Source organism: Atractosteus spatula, chromosome 27 (assembly GCF_055471065.1).
Source record: "Atractosteus spatula isolate fAtrSpa1 chromosome 27, fAtrSpa1.hap1, whole genome shotgun sequence".
In the NCBI taxonomy this organism is placed as follows: Eukaryota; Metazoa; Chordata; class Actinopteri; order Semionotiformes; family Lepisosteidae; genus Atractosteus; species Atractosteus spatula.
In genome coordinates, this window is record NC_142732.1 from 10820808 (window position 1) to 10837967 (window position 17160).

At 59.9% G+C, this 17160-nt stretch overlaps 1 protein-coding gene across 2 annotated transcripts in view; it reads right to left on the bottom strand.

Annotated features, from left to right (window-relative positions):
- git1 (G protein-coupled receptor kinase interacting ArfGAP 1) overlaps positions 1 to 17160 on the bottom strand; it is a 31862-nt gene that overhangs the window by 6529 nt on the left and 8173 nt on the right. For both annotated transcript variants that reach the window (XM_088906680.1, XM_088906679.1), the window contains exons 2-13: positions 16522 to 16655; positions 16299 to 16411; positions 15720 to 15825; positions 14534 to 14620; positions 14165 to 14295; positions 13159 to 13253; positions 12560 to 12602; positions 10595 to 10643; positions 3595 to 3667; positions 2114 to 2211; positions 1088 to 1199; positions 864 to 997 (exon numbers count right to left, since the gene is read on the bottom strand). In XM_088906680.1, the coding sequence (XP_088762806.1) occupies positions 864 to 997; positions 1088 to 1199; positions 2114 to 2211; positions 3595 to 3667; positions 10595 to 10643; positions 12560 to 12602; positions 13159 to 13253; positions 14165 to 14295; positions 14534 to 14620; positions 15720 to 15825; positions 16299 to 16411; positions 16522 to 16655 (1175 nt within the window). The remainder of the gene's footprint in view (positions 1 to 863; positions 998 to 1087; positions 1200 to 2113; positions 2212 to 3594; positions 3668 to 10594; positions 10644 to 12559; positions 12603 to 13158; positions 13254 to 14164; positions 14296 to 14533; positions 14621 to 15719; positions 15826 to 16298; positions 16412 to 16521; positions 16656 to 17160) is intronic.

Here is a 17160-nt window from a genome sequence, read left to right on the forward strand (position 1 = left end):
GCACTGACGTCTTGGTGGGTAAAATTTTGTCTGTCCTTGTGTTATGTTGCAAGTGTGCCGGGAAGCAAATTTCCCTGAAATGGGTCGATAAAGCTTGAACTGAATTCAATTGTAGGGCAGAGTGGAGGGGAGAGAAGAGGGATATGTGTCACAGACAGTGGTTCTTGAGTAAACATGCAAACCAGAAAGATAACAAGAGGAGCACCAATCTGAGACATACAAGACACTCGGGGTCCTGCTGGATGTGTCCTCTGACTACGTGGACACTCACCGTGAGACAGGGTGCAGAGGCCAACAGCAGGACCATGTCTGTCCGGGGCAGAGTGCTGGCAGTTTCTTTCACAAAGTCTCATTTTTTTCATAAACAGGTCTATAATGTGCAATTATCATTCAAACCTGTTCTGCCGCTCCCGCGGTTTTGATCAGTATGGTGCCACAACGCTCTAACGTGAAATACAAGATTCTGCTCGTTTCATAAGCACGACAGTAAAAAGTTGAAGATAATTAGCTGCCGTTTGCCCGGACCAGGGCTAGGAAAGACAGCCCCTCCAACTCCCACACCCCACCCCCTCGACAGCCACAGCAGAACAAAGCATGCAGTCAGGTCCCAGAATAACCACTGACATCACAGCTGAGGTATGGGGCGGTCGGCTCCCTGCAAGGCATGCTGGGACGGGCTGGGAGGAGCCGGGATGATGGGAGCGTGGCTCTCAGACCACAGCGGGGCACAGCGCCCTGCCACAGGCAGCTCCGAAGCCTGGACACGCACATCCTGGAGGAGCTCTTTCTCCACATTTCCCTCTGCTGTCCCTCTCGGCTGCTCTCTCGGGGGTCGCGGCCCAATACCCGGCGGTTCTGCTCACCTTGGCCCGGTTGTTCCGGCCCGCGTTGTTGCTGCGGAGCAGCTCCTGGTCCGTGTCCTCGTCCGACGCTACGCTGTCGTAGTCATGCTGGTCATCTGCGTCGCCGTGGTTACGGAGCCCCAAGTCCAAGTGATCTGCACAGCCCGGACAACCCAACAACCTGTTACCAGAGCAGGACCCCCCACCCACCCGCAGGTAACCTTTGCCCCCGTGGCCCCCCTCACCAGTGGGGCTGCTCAGGCCCTTGCCATGCTGCCGCCTCTTGGCGTCGCTCAGGATGTCGATGATCAGCGTGGCGAACTCCCGGGCGTTGAACCGCGCCAGCTTCTGACGGCCCTGGGGCAGGGCGAGACGCAGAAGAGGGGCAGCCGTCAGTAGCGAAGAGAAAGAGAGAGACGACAGACGGGGCGGGCGGGCAGGCAGGCAGGCAGGCAGGGGGACGGCTTTCAGACACAATCCCGTCCAGCGCAAGGATTCGTGGAAAGATTCCAGAACGCGTCTCTCCTCCCTGCCTTTACTGGCAGCGGCTCCTGGAAAATTATTGTCCAAGCAGCTGGCAGTCGTAAGAATAACATCAATTGCTGTAACTACACTCTTAGATAAACAGGCAATCGTGGCTGCACTGGGAAAGCATGCAGAACACCCTCCTCCCATCCCCCCCCCAGTCCATCCCTCTGTCCAGGCCCCCCCCACCCTCGACAGCAGGCTCATACTTTCAGTTTGCAGCCTGACCCTCAACCTGCTGTTCCCCGTCTTCCCTCGTGTGAGGCCGACTCTCTCCCATGGGCGCTCCAGACCCGCTGAGGGAGGGGCCTCCGTGACAAGGCCTCCACCAATCAGAATCAAGAGGAGGAGGAGGGGGGAGGAGCAAAGCTGGGGCGGGGGGGGGTGGCTGCCGTATGCATGGGGGTTAAAGGTTAAATCAACAATTCCCATGTGCACTCTCAGGGGTTGACGGCTCTCGACGGGGCCTCAAGGGGACCCGCCTGCAGATGAGGGTGTTTTTAATCCACGATCTCGAAGATCTGCCCCCAGCCCCACCATGTTGTCCCACAAACGTGCCCAGATTCCTGCAGGTGGCGACCATCTCTCTATTGATAGCTCCTAGGTCTCTTCACCTTTCCTTACGCCCCTCATTTTCCCTACATCTCACCTTTGCACTGCCTCCGTGTCTCCATACCTGACCCGGCCACCCTGTTGCCCGCAGGAGAGGGACCCGGTCACCCCCCCGCCCGTGGGAGGGCAGTTACCTGGTTGCGTGTGGCGGAGTACTCCGGATTGACAGGCAGGAAGGGCACTGCGCTGCGCTCGGTCACCAGCGTGCTGTGATTCTGCGTTGTCAGCCAAACTGGGGAGCAGAGAGAGTTAGTAGAAGGAGGTCTGAGAGGGAGACAAAAGAGGGAGCAGCGTCACGAGAGAAGAGAGGAGGAGAGGGAGCCGGTGGGACAACCGGCCCTCTGAACTGCACGGGCAGACCACAGGGAGCGAGGGCCGACAGCGAGGTGGACTGCGAGACCTGCAGCACCAGCACCTCCTCCCTCCCTCTCAGGATCAGACTGTTTACCAGCAGCCAACCTGAGCAAATGAGACAGAAATCGACACACGCGCGGGTCCGGCCTGGCCTGACACACAGCTCTCCCTGCTTCCTCTTTTCTAGACGGGGGAGAGGCCCTGAGTGAAGGAGCACGGACAGACGGCTGGTCAGCGAGGGGGACCGCCTCTCTGGGACCGCTGCTCCTCTGACGCAGGAGGTCCAGCTGGCAGATCCTGCCCCCTCTCCCAGCTCTCTTCCCCACAGCACTGTGCCTGAGCTGAGAACATACAGCTGGTCTTTGTGAAGCCGAACAGCTCTTCAGCCCGCCTGTCTCCACTGCTTCGGCCGCTCGCTCCAAGACCAGCAGGCTCCTTCGCCTCCTCCAAAGTGAACGTCTTTCCCAGCCACTCTGCTCTGCCGCGGCTCTCTCTCCCTTACCTGTGACATCAGGCAGAGGAGCCCAGCCTGGTGGACTGGCTCCCAGAGCGTGGCAGGGAAGAGGAAGGGAAGCAGAAAGTACCAGAAGGAGAGCGAGAGAGAGAGAGGGCGGCATTCCTGTAGAACTCCCTCCCAGCCCTCGCTTGCTCTCCTCCTCCCTCCTCTCTCAAATCAGCTCCGCGACTCCGGCTGAGGCGTTTATCCGAAAGGAAGGAGGAGGGAAAGTGAGGGAGGAGAGGAGAGACGCAGGGAGCTCTGCAGTACGATTCAGACTAACCCTTTTTGACCAAGAGTCATGTATGCTGAGATCCATGGACTGAGGCTGGCCACACTAGGTAACGCTTCCCTGGATACAGCATCCAGCTTTACAGGGGCCAAATGCACGAGCACAACAGTGACTCGGGGAGGGGGGACGAGCACGACAATAACTCGGGGGGGGGGGGGGGGGCACAAGCACTAGCGCGACAGTGACTCGGGGGGGGGCACATGCACGAGCGCGACAGTGACTCGGGGAGGGGGGACGAGCACGACAATAACTCGGGGGGGGGGGCACAAGCACTAGCGTGACAGTGACTCGGGGGGGGCACGTGCACGAGCGCGACAGTGACTCTGGTGGGGGGGGCACGTGGACGAGCGCGACAGTGACTCTGGTGGGGGGGGGGGGGGGCACGAGCACGAGCGCGACAGTGACTCTGGTGGGGGGGGGGGGGGGGCACGAGCACGAGCGCGACAGGGGGGTAATATATACGTTTTACTCACCTGCATCGTTCTCCCTCCGGTCCACTTCGTCGTACACGTCCATGGCCAGCTCCTCAAACAGCCGATTATTGAGCTGCAGTACAGACAGCACGTTACCTCCCTGCAGCCCTGCCCTCTCAGGAATGAGCTCTCCCCACTGACACAATGCAGCTACTCTCTACCACACCCCCACGACCCCCCAGCTCCGTCAGTGTCCCCTCTACCACCCCCCCACGACCCCCCAGCTCTGTCAGTGTCCCCTCTACCACACCCCCACGACCCCCCAGCTCTGTCAGTGTCTCTACCACACCCCCACGACCCCCCAGCTCTGTCAGTGTCCCCTCTACCACACCCCCACGACCCCCCAGCTCCGTCAGTGTCCCCTCTACCCCCCCCCACAACCCCCCACCTCCATCAGTGTCCCCTCTACCACCCCCCCACGACCCCCCAGCTCCGTCAGTGTCTCCTCTACCACACACCCCCACGACCCCCCAGCTCCGTCAGTGTCCCCTCTACCACACACCCCCACGACCCCCCAGCTCCGTCAGTGTCTCTACCACACCCCCACAACCCCCCACCTCCATCAGTGTCCCCTCTACCACCCCCCCACGACCCCCCAGCTCCGTCAGTGTCCCCTCTACCACACACCCCCACGACCCCCCAGCTCCGTCAGTGTCTCTACCACACCCCCACGACCCCCCAGCTCCGTCAGTGTCCCCTCTACCACACACCCCCACGACCCCCCAGCTCCGTCAGTGTCTCTACCACACCCCCACGACCCCCCAGCTCCGTCAGTGTCTACTCTACCACACCTCCACGACCCCCCAGCTCCGTCAGTGTCCACTCTACCACACCCCCACGACCCCCCAGCTCCGTCAGTGTCCCCTCTACAACACCCCCACGACCCCCCAGCTCCGTCAGTGTCCCCTCTACTACACCCCCACGACCCCCCAGCTCCGTCAGTGTCTCTACCACACCCCCACGACCCCCCAGCTCTGTCAGTGTCTACTCTACCACACCCCCACGACCCCCCAGCTCCGTCAGTGTCCCCTCTACTACACCCCCACGACCCCCCAGCTCTGTCAGTGTCTCTACCACACCCCCACGACCCCCCAGCTCCGTCAGTGTCTACTCTACCACACACCCCCACGACCCCCCAGCTCTGTCAGTGTCCCCTCTACCACACACCCCCACGACCCCCAGCTCCGTCAGTGTCCCCTCTACCACACCCCCACGACCCCCCAGCTCCGTCAGTGTCTCTACCACACCCCCCCACGACCCCCCAGCTCCGTCAGTGTCTACTCTACCACACCCCCACGACCCCCAGCTCCGTCAGTGTCTCTACCACACCCCCACGACCCCCAGCTCCGTCAGTGTCCCCTCTACCACACCCCCACGACCCCCCAGCTCCGTCAGTGTCCCCTCTACCACACCCCCACGACCCCCCAGCTCTGTCAGTGTCTATTCCACCCCCACGACCCCCCCACGACCCCCCAGCTCTGTCAGTGTCCCCTCTACCACACCCCCACGACCCCCAGCTCTGTCAGTGTCCCCTCTACCACACCCCCCCACGACCCCCCAACTCCGTCAGTGTCTACTCTACCACACCCCCCCACGACCCCCCAACTCCGTCAGTGTCTACTCTACCACACCCCCCCACGACCCCCAGCTCCGTCAGTGTCCCCTCTACCACACCCCCACGACCCCCCAGCTCTGTCAGTGTCCCCTCTACCACACCCCCACGACCCCCCAGCTCTGTCAGTGTCTCTACCACACCCCCACGACCCCCCAGCTCCGTCAGTGTCCCCTCTACTACACCCCCCACGACCCCCCAGCTCCGTCAGTGTCCCCTCTACCACACCCCCACGACCCCCCAGCTCTGTCAGTGTCTCCTCTACTACACCCCCACGACCCCCCAGCTCTGTCAGTGTCCCCTCTACTACACCCCCACGACCCCCCAGCTCTGTCAGTGTCCACTCCACCCCCACGACCCCCCAGCTCCGTCAGTGTCTCTACCACACCCCCACGACCCCCCAGCTCCGTCAGTGTCCCCTCTACCACACCCCCACGACCCCCCAACTCCGTCAGTGTCTACTCTACCACACACCCCCACGACCCCCCAGCTCCGTCAGTGTCTCTACCACACCCCCACGACCCCCCAGCTCCGTCAGTGTCCCCTCTACTACACCCCCACGACCCCCCAGCTCCGTCAGTGTCTCTACCACACCCCCACGACCCCCCAGCTCCGGCAGTGTCCCCTCTACCACACCCCCCCACGACCCCCCAGCTCCGTCAGTGTCTCTACCACACCCCCACGACCCCCAAGCTCTGTCAGTGTCTACTCTACCACACACCCCCACGACCCCCCAGCTCCGTCAGTGTCCCCTCTACCACACACCCCCACGACCCCCCAGCTCTGTCAGTGTCTCTACCACACCCCCCCACGACCCCCCAGCTCCGTCAGTGTGCCCTCTACCACACCCCCACGACCCCCCAGCTCTGTCAGTGTCCCCTCTACCACACCCCCACGACCCCCCAGCTCCGGCAGTGTCTCTACCACACCCCCCCACGACCCCCCAGCTCCGTCAGTGTCTCTACCACACACCCCCACGACCCCCCAGCTCCGTCAGTGTCTACTCTACCACACACCCCCACGACCCCCCAGCTCCGTCAGTGTCCCCTCTACTACACCCCCACGACCCCCCAGCTCTGTCAGTGTCTACTCCACCCCCACGACCCCCCAGCTCCGTCAGTGTCCACTCCACCCCCACGACCCCCCAGCTCCGTCAGTGTCCCCTCTACCACGACCCCCCAGCTCTGTCAGTGTCTACTCCACCCCCACGACCCCCCAGCTCCGTCAGTGTCCACTCCACCCCCACGACCCCCCAGCTCTGTCAGTGTCCCCTCTACTACACCCTGTCAGTGTCCCTTCTGTTACACCCCCATGACCCCCCAGCTCCGTCAGTGTCCCCTCTACCACACCCCCCCACGACCCCCCAGCTCTGTCAGTGTCCCCTCTACAACACCCCCACGACCCCCCAGCTCTGTCAGTGTCTCTACCACACCCCCACAACCCCCCAGCTCTGTCAGTGTCTACTCTACCACACCCCCACGACCCCCCAGCTCTGTCAGTGTCTACTCTACCACACACCCCCATGACCCCCCAGCTCCGTCAGTGTCCCCTCTACAACACCCCCACGACCCCCCAGCTCTGTCAGTGTCTACTCTACCACACCCCCACGACCCCCCAGCTCCGTCAGTGTCTCTACCACACCCCCACGACCCCCCAGCTCCGTCAGTGTCCCCTCTACAACACCCCCACGACCCCCCAGCTCTGTCAGTGTCTACTCTACCACACCCCCACGACCCCCCAGCTCCGTCAGTGTCTCTACCACACCCCCACGACCCCCCAGCTCCGTCAGTGTCCCCTCTACCACACCCCCACGACCCCCCAGCTCCGTCAGTGTCCCCTCTACCACACCTCCACGACCCCCCAGCTCCGTCAGTGTCCCCTCTACCACACCCCCCCACGACCCCCCAGCTCCGTCAGTGTCCCCTCTACCACACCCACCCACGACCCCCAGCTCCGTCAGTGTCTACTCTACAACACCCCCATGACCCCCCAGCTCCGTCAGTGTCCCCTCTACCACACCCCCCCACGACCCCCCAACTCTGTCAGTGTCTACTCTACCACACCCCCACGACCCCCCAGCTCTGTCAGTGTCCCCTCTACAACACCCCCACGACCCCCCAGCTCCGTCAGTGTCTCTACCACACCCCCACGACCCCCCAGCTCTGTCAGTGTCCCCTCTACCACACACCCCCACGACCCCCCAGCTCCGTCAGTGTCCCCTCTACAACACCCCCACGACCCCCCAGCTCTGTCAGTGTCTCCTCTACTACACCCCCACGACCCCCCAGCTCTGTCAGTGTCCCCTCTACTACACCCCCACGACCCCCCAGCTCTGTCAGTGTCCACTCCACCCCCACGACCCCCCAGCTCCGTCAGTGTCTCTACCACACCCCCACGACCCCCCAGCTCCGTCAGTGTCCCCTCTACCACACCCCCACGACCCCCCAACTCCGTCAGTGTCTACTCTACCACACACCCCCACGACCCCCCAGCTCCGTCAGTGTCTACTCTACCACACACCCCCACGACCCCCCAGCTCCGTCAGTGTCCCCTCTACTACACCCCCATGACCCCCCAGCTCCGTCAGTGTCTCTACCACACCCCCACGACCCCCCAGCTCCGGCAGTGTCCCCTCTACCACACCCCCCCACGACCCCCCAGCTCCGTCAGTGTCTCTACCACACCCCCACGACCCCCAAGCTCTGTCAGTGTCTACTCTACCACACACCCCCACGACCCCCCAGCTCCGTCAGTGTCCCCTCTACCACACCCCCCCACGACCCCCCAGCTCCGTCAGTGTCCCCTCTACCACACCCCCACGACCCCCCAGCTCCGTCAGTGTCCCCTCTACCACACCCCCCCACGACCCCCAGCTCTGTCAGTGTCCCCTCTACTACACCCCCACGACCCCCCAGCTCTGTCAGTGTCCCCTCTACCACACCCCCCCACGACCCCCCAGCTCCGTCAGTGTCCCCTCTACAACACCCCCACGACCCCCCAGCTCCGTCAGTGTCTACTCTACCACACACCCCCACGACCCCCCAGCTCCGTCAGTGTCCCCTCTACCACACACCCCCACGACCCCCCAGCTCTGTCAGTGTCTCTACCACACCCCCACGACCCCCCAGCTCCGGCAGTGTCTCTACCACACCCCCCCACGACCCCCCAGCTCCGTCAGTGTATCTACCACACCCCCACGACCCCCCAGCTCCGTCAGTGTCTCTACCACACACCCCCACGACCCCCCAGCTCCGTCAGTGTCTACTCTACCACACACCCCCACGACCCCCCAGCTCCGTCAGTGTCCCCTCTACTACACCCCCACGACCCCCCAGCTCTGTCAGTGTCTACTCCACCCCCACGACCCCCCCACGACCCCCCAGCTCCGTCAGTGTCCACTCCACCCCCACGACCCCCCAGCTCCGTCAGTGTCCCCTCTACCACGACCCCCCAGCTCTGTCAGTGTCTACTCCACCCCCACGACCCCCCCACGACCCCCCAGCTCCGTCAGTGTCCACTCCATCCCCACGACCCCCCAGCTCTGTCAGTGTCCCCTCTACTACACCCTGTCAGTGTCCCTTCTGTTACACCCCCATGACCCCCCAGCTCCGTCAGTGTCCCCTCTACCACACCCCCACGACCCCCCAGCTCCGTCAGTGTCCCCTCTACCACACCCCCACGACCCCCCAGCTCTGTCAGTGTCCCCTCTACCACACCCCCCCACGACCCCCCAGCTCCGTCAGTGTCCCCTCTACAACACCCCCACGACCCCCCAGCTCCGTCAGTGTCTACTCTACCACACACCCCCACGACCCCCCAGCTCCGTCAGTGTCCCCTCTACCACACCCCCCCACGACCCCCCAGCTCCGTCAGTGTCCCCTCTACCACACCCCCACGACCCCCCAGCTCCGGCAGTGTCTCTACCACACCCCCCCACGACCCCCCAGCTCCGGCAGTGTCTCTACCACACCCCCCCACGACCCCCCAGCTCCGTCAGTGTATCTACCACACCCCCACGACCCCCCAGCTCCGTCAGTGTCTCTACCACACACCCCCACGACCCCCCAGCTCCGTCAGTGTCTACTCTACCACACACCCCCACGACCCCCCAGCTCCGTCAGTGTCCCCTCTACTACACCCCCACGACCCCCCAGCTCTGTCAGTGTCTACTCCACCCCCACGACCCCCCCACGACCCCCCAGCTCCGTCAGTGTCCACTCCACCCCCACGACCCCCCAGCTCCGTCAGTGTCCCCTCTACCACGACCCCCCAGCTCTGTCAGTGTCTACTCCACCCCCACGACCCCCCCACGACCCCCCAGCTCCGTCAGTGTCCACTCCATCCCCACGACCCCCCAGCTCTGTCAGTGTCCCCTCTACTACACCCTGTCAGTGTCCCTTCTGTTACACCCCCATGACCCCCCAGCTCCGTCAGTGTCCCCTCTACCACACCCCCACGACCCCCCAGCTCCGTCAGTGTCCCCTCTACCACACCCCCCCACGACCCCCCAGCTCTGTCAGTGTCCCCTCTACAACACCCCCACGACCCCCCAGCTCCGTCAGTGTCCCCTCTACAACACCCCCACGACCCCCCAGCTCTGTCAGTGTCTCTACCACACCCCCACGACCCCCCAGCTCTGTCAGTGTCTACTCTACCACACCCCCACGACCCCCCAGCTCCGTCAGTGTCTCTACCACACCCCCACGACCCCCCAGCTCCGTCAGTGTCCCCTCTACTACACCCCCACGACCCCCCAGCTCCGTCAGTGTCCCCTCTACTACACCCCCACGACCCCCCAGCTCCGTCAGTGTCCCCTCTACCACACCCCCACGACCCCCCAGCTCCGTCAGTGTCTACTCTACCCCCACGACCCCCCCACGACCCCCCAGCTCTGTCAGTGTCTACTCCACCCCCACGACCCCCCAGCTCCGTCAGTGTCTACTCTACCACACACCCCCACGACCCCCCAGCTCCGTCAGTGTCTACTCCACCCCCACGACCCCCCCACGACCCCCCAGCTCTGTCAGTGTCTACTCCACCCCCACGACCCCCCAGCTCTGTCAGTGTCCCCTCTACCACGACCCCCCAGCTCTGTCAGTGTCCCCTCTACCACACCCCCCCACGACCCCCCAGCTCCGTCAGTGTCCCCTCTACCACGACCCCCCAGCTCTGTCAGTGTCCCCTCTACCACACACCCCCACGACCCCCAAGCTCCGTCAGTGTGCCCTCTACCACACCCCCACGACCCCCCAGCTCTGTCAGTGTCCCCTCTACCACACCCCCCCACGACCCCCCAGCTCCGTCAGTGTCCACTCCACCCCCACGACCCCCCAGCTCCGTCAGTGTCCACTCCACCCCCACGACCCCCCTAGCCTCTGCTCCACTCACCGCCTGCAGTTTCTTCTTGGCTGCCTTGGCGAGCTCCGACAGGTCCAGACTGCGGACAGAGGGGCAGGATGCAGAGAGACAGACAGAGGGACAGTCAGACAACATGACCGGCTCCTACCCAGGCGCGCGGAGGGGCAGGAGCGGCACGTCTTCCCATTCCTGCCAGCTTTTACAACCCAACATCCCCAACCATCCAGGATCATATCCGCACAGTCAGCGGCTTGCCTCGGCTCTTCCAGAAAACAGGAAAACGATTTGAAGGACCGTAAAAACCACCAGATGAGATCCTTGGATCAGTTAGCCACTAACTACTGAACAGGACAGATGTTTTATCTGCTCATTTTTAACCGTTCTTTTGCTCTTCAATAAAAACTATCAGAATGATTTAATATCATACACAGGGTGTTGCGAAAGACAGCAGGTCCATTTAAACAGCACACGCACCAACTCCTTCACTTAACAGGGCAGAGTCCATTACACAGTCATCTGAACAGGTCAACTAGCTTAAGAGAGATCACTTTATTGGCCATATACAATTTCTTGCATCAGGAATTTGTCTTTTCACATACCCCAGCTTGCCCTCCATGAGACACACAGACAGGGAGAGAAGCTGGGGGGTCAGAGCGTTTATACAGCGCCCCTGGAGCAGCTGGGGTTAAGGGCCTTGCTCAGGGCCTCAATACTATTGGTTTATTTTCAGATCACGGGCTTAGTTTTTGTCCCACAATGCCACACCGCGCCATGTTTTACCAGCTGAAGGCTCTCCCAGGCCAGGGACTGGATATACTGAGCCCTTAACCTCACTGCACAGAACATCTTCTGCTGGCCAGTCCAAGCCCCCAGCAGGGGGTCAGCCTGACACCCATCACAGAGTCGCGGATGGGTACAGACACAGAGGACGGCGTTCCGTCACCCCCCGCCCTCCTCAACACTACCCCACGGGACTGTGGAGGGCAGGAGGGCAGGATGAGAACGAGCCCTGAGAACGAGCGCGTGCAGCCGTGGGACGAGCGTGGGGGTGGGAAAGAACAGGAGAGAATACCTCTGCGTCGGGCACTTCGGCCGAGCTCTGCCTCCAGCGCAGCGAGACGGAGAGAAAGAAGATGAGTGAGCGAGAGAGAGAGAGAGAGGCAGACAGACCCCACATCAGCACAACCCCCCACCTCCTGCCCCTCCGCGCGGGCCAGGCCGTCAAGCTCCTGCCCCTAGCGTACAAGCGGACAGCCGGCCGCACAGCCCGGACAGGAGTGGGAACGACACCCCCCCCACAGTAAACTCTCCTCCCTCTGCAGAGGCCCGGCTGCGTCACTTTCAGAAACTGAAAGAGAGAGACGCCCTGGAGTTTGTGCTGCTTCACGAACCCCGAGTTTAAGAAGTCAAGGGATCAGTTAAGAGCTCAGTGCAAAGGGGAACCAGAGGAACATGGGATTAGAGACACCAGCCTGCAGCTCCTACACTGATCAAAACCCACATTCATTATTAGACACTACTGACTGATGACAAAGATTGCCTCTACAAATACCTGCAGGTCTGTGGCTCTCCAGGTCCAGAACCTGGCCACCCTAGTATTTGAGAGCAGCATCCTACATCGCCCCCCTGTGGTATAAGGGCAGAAGTGCACCCTGCATAAATATTTCAAGTTACTATTTTGAAATATTGAGCTTTGAAAAGTACCCTTGGCTCCTGCGAGCCAGGAAGAGAGAGAGCCCAGATAAATCAATAGCACCTTAAAAGGAAATCGGGTGTTATTTTTGTACCGTACTTACCCTGAATAGAACAGATAATTAACAGAATGCTATGACGGATGTTAATAGACAAGAGTGTCTGAGGACACTCAACACATTAACCCAGAGCAGCACCGGACCTGACTCGCATCACAACCTCCTGAGATTCTCTCACACACACACACACACACCTGTCCCGCCACAGGCAGGTGAGAGGTGCCCAGCACACGTGCACACCTACCTGTCGGCCATCTGGGGGATGATGTAATGGCCATTCTTGTGATCTGGAGGACGGCAAGAGGAAAAGACAAAAACAAGAGACAGCTCAGCCGGAGAGCCCACTGTGCGCTTTGGCACACTTTTTCTAACTCCAACTAGATTAGAAACCCTTCCCCAAATATCCCCTCAAGACAAAACAATTTCCCTCGCTAGGACAACAGCTTGGATCTCTCTCTCTCTCCCAAGAAAAAGCTTCTGTGTGCGTCACAGGGGTGGCACAGACTCCTGAGCACGGTTCCAATGGTATAAACCCGCCAGAACAGCTGCCCAGGATGGCGAGAATCCAGCTGAAGGAGTCTGCACGTGTCCTGTTCAACCAGTAGCGTGTTCCTCAGCTGGGTATTTCGGATAAGCCACCACTTGTTCGCACGCAGCAAAGAAATGAATCCACAAATATCTGCAAGACTCCCGATCTCTGGACACGTTGTTCATCTTGGTTTCGAACATGTGGAAACGAGTCTATGGGAAAACGTGTGCCTCACCTTACGGGCTGCCAAAACCACAGGAAACTGCGTGAGGAACAGGTTAGTCAGGTGACCCGACGGGGGGGGGGGGGCTTACCTGGGCGCCGCCCACACAGGTAAAATGCCAGGCGGTCCGTCAGCTCATACTGGCACTCCACCAGCCGCTCTGCCAGCTCCACGTGACCGGCTTGCCTGGCACGGGGCACAAGGGCAACGATCACGGTTAGTGAGCACGTGTGCCTCCCAGCTCTCGGGAGAGGAGGTTCGATAAGGCACGCTGAGCATATATACTGAACACTGAGCGGAGGAGGACAAAAACAAACACCAATTCTATGTGATCCCACATTGGCAGGCTGATGAAACTTCTGAGTCTTGAACAGAGACGATTACAGAGACCCGAGAAAGTATTCAAAAGCCTTTGCCACAGTCAATCCAGGGGGTTTCTTCGGAATGAACGTCAAGACGCAAACCAGAGGGCACAAGGGGGAACTGTAAGGAGGAGCCAACCAAGAACAAGAAGCACTTCTTTACACAAAGACCGTGGGAGTGTGGAACAAGCTCCCCAGGCATGCTGTCGAAGCCGACACCTCATTCACAAAATGGCTGAACGAGACCCTTTGATCAATTAACTACTCACTTCCAAACAGGCTCGGCGGGTTACAAATAAGGGGGTGATCATTCAGCCCTTCTTACATTCTTATAGTATGTATAGTACAGTGTGTAAAGAACACACTTAGTACTTTTTTTTTTAATGGGATGTTAGCATGCCAAGAGGGTTTGGGCAGCCAGTTGACCTTGGACCCCTAGAGGGTTTGTGGTTCCTCTCCTCCTTTGTCTTCTGGCTTTTTCTCTCTCTGTATTGTAACTTCATGTACTGTCACACAGCTTTGTTAAGCGCCCTGGGGCAACCTTGTTGTGAAAGGCACTATATAAAAATAAACTGAATTGAATTATAGATCAATACATCAGGCCTGGTAAAGGTAAAGTACAGACGATTCCTAATATAGAAGTGAATAAACACGCTGAAATGTCATCCTCTGGCCAGCAGCCTGACGCCAGCACCAAGGGGAGAGGCCGGGCATCGGGGTGCCCGTGGGACTCACCTGGCGTAGTCCATGGGTGTCCTCCCGTTGATGTCAGGGGCCCCGGGGTCGGCGCCGTACACGACCAGCAGCTCGGCCTGCAGCACCTGGCCCGCCTTCGCCGCCACGTGGAGGGGCGTGGTGCCCTTCTCCTGGAGAGAGGGGGAACGCGGGCAGAGCGCGATAAGGGCTCGGAGGCACTAGGGCTCATCCCGGTACGAAACCAAGTCTGCTCGTGTCAAGAGAGAGGGCAGGAGAGGCAGGGAGGGGCGGAGAGACTGAAGAAGGAAGTGAGGAGGAACGAGGAACGGAGAGAGAGAACTGGACCGAGCACACGGGAGAGCAGCAGGCTGTTTTCAGGGGCGTGGGGGGTGGAAGCGTGGTGTTTACCGGGTGAAAGAAGTTGGCCTGCGCCCCCAGGGACAGCAGCCGCAGGCAGGTTTCCAGGCTGCCTGTCCGCACACTGGAGTGGAGTTGCTGTGGCAAAGACAGAGAGAGAGAATCAGGGCCAGAACACAGGGTGTGCAAACAAGACAGCTGTCCTGAACACTGAAACTATTTTGTGCAGCTGTTCACTGCGGCAGCTGTCAAACTTCCATCCATCCGACTTCTAACCTCTTTATCCCGCTTCTTTGACTACTGTAACGCTCTGCTCGCTGGGGTTTCTACATCCGCATTGAACAAACTACAGTATGTTCAAAATTCGGCAGCCAGAATCCTGACCAGGTGTAGCGAAAGTGACCACATTACTCCTGTCCTGGAGTCCTTGCACTGGCTTCCAGGCAGGTTTCATGTCGAATTCAAAATCCTCATGCTCACCTATAAGGCTCTGCATGGCTTGGCACTTCAATACCTGTCTGAGCTACTATCGTCCTACTCCCCACCTCACAGCCTTCGCTCTTCTAATTCTAGTCTCCTGTCTGTCCTCCAAGCCCATCTACACTCTATGGGTGACAGGGTCTTCTCCTGTTATTGCCTTAAGCTCTGGAACTCTATCCCTAAGGATATCAGAGACTCACCTTCCCTAAACTCCTTCAAATCCAGACTCAAAACCTTCTTCTTTAGAAGGTCCTCTACTTAACTGGTTCTGTTATGTACCCCTCTGCTCCCCTCGTATTCTGTACCTCCATCTACAGTCTCTTCTCACTGTGTATATATTGTGTATTGTTTTCATTTGTTGTTATTGTTCTGTAAAGCACTTTGAGAAGCCACCTTTAAAGGTGCTATATAAAATAAAGTTTATTATTATTATTATCCAATTCAGGGCTGCAGGGGAGCTGGAGTCTACCCTGGAAAGCAACAGGCATGTACACACCCACTCACGCCAAGGCCAATTTTCCCAGAAGCCAGTTAAACTATTATGGATTGTGGGAGGAGTCCGGAGCATCCGGAGGAAACCCACGTGAACACAGGGAGAACATACAAGCTCCACGCAGACAGCGCCCCAGGACTTGAACCCAGGGCCCCAGCAGGGCCCCAGTGCACTAATGATCACTGCACCACCTTGCGGCCCAGGTGTCATAGTTTCACATCTTATTTCTCTCCAAACAGCTGCATGTGTCCCCACCCTGCTGACCTTGCTAAGGTCCTTGGTGGTGACCCCGTCGTCGTCCCGGCAGGGCAGCTTGTGCACAAATGCCAGCATCTGGTACTTGGCGCGGATGAACTCTGACTTTGTTGGGCTGGAAAGAGATAACACAGATGAGTGAAATGAGAAATCCTCCCAGAATCCTTCTCCCTGGTTTACAGTAACGACTTCAAAATCCTAGGACCTGACCCTGATAGAAATGGGTCTCCTTTTAGTGGTGTGAAAGGAAGGTTTAGGGAGGCGCACACCCCTGGATCTTCACTAGTGGGGGGAAGGTTTAAGGAGGCGCAGATGCCTGGATTTTCACTAGTGGGGGGAAGGTTTAGGGAGACGCACACCCCTGGATCTTCACTAGTGGGGGGAAGGTTTAGGGAGGCGCACACCCCTGGATCTTCACTAGTGGGGGGAAGGTTTAGGGAGGCGCACACCCCTGGATCTTCACTAGTGGGGGGAAGGTTTAGGGAGGCGCACACCCCTGGATCTTCACTAGTTGGGGGAAGGTTTAGGGAGGCGCAGATGCCTGGATTTTCACTAGTGGGGGGAAGGTTTAGGGAGGCGCACACTTACTGGACTTTGTCCTGGGGGTTGGGTTTCCGGCGTCCACTCTGCACCTGCGCAGGGTCGAGGAGGGAGTGTTCCCAGATGGAGTTTGCGCCATTGCTGGCCAGAGTCTGCACCATCTGAAACAACAACAGTGTCTCACTCCCCAGCCGTCTCTCACTCTCGTCCGCCCTGGCCGTCTCTCCCTCCCAGACCCTCTCTCCATGCCCGCCGGCCCCTGCCCCGGTACCTGCAGCAGGGAGGGCGGCCAGCCGCTGTGGCGCAGGTGCTTGACGATGGAGATGTGGCGGCCCAGGCTGCGGTGCACCGAGCAGCACTCGTCACAGATCAGCACGCCGCGGTTGATGCTGGTCCAGCCGGGGTCTGCGGACACCAACACACACACACACACCGCGCGGGCGCGTGAGGCACAGGGAGACACGCTCAGCTGACACAGACCACAGCCCAGGAAAGGGGTGCAGGAAGCAGATTAACACCACAGAGGGGAGAGGAGAACGAGGGGAAAAGCAGCCGGCAGGAAATGAGGCAAACAGGAAAGGAGGTGACAGGAGCGAGGGGGACACAGCCTGAGCGGTTATTCCACACCGCAGGGCAACACAACTGGCCCTTTCCACTGGATTACTGGCTGTGCGGAACGGTGTGATTTCAGGTAACAGGACACACCAAGGCTGCGTTTCGGGTCTTGGGTGCGTAGTTTCTGCAAAAGCAGCCAGTGGGAATGTTACGTCCCAGTGTGTGTTCTGTGTGTGTTCTTTCTGTTATGTCCACACTGCTGACCCTTGATTGTTCTCCCTTCCCCATTGGCCCACCATTACACCACACTTTCAGTATGACGTCATCATCAATTAGCTCTCAGCCAATCAGAACA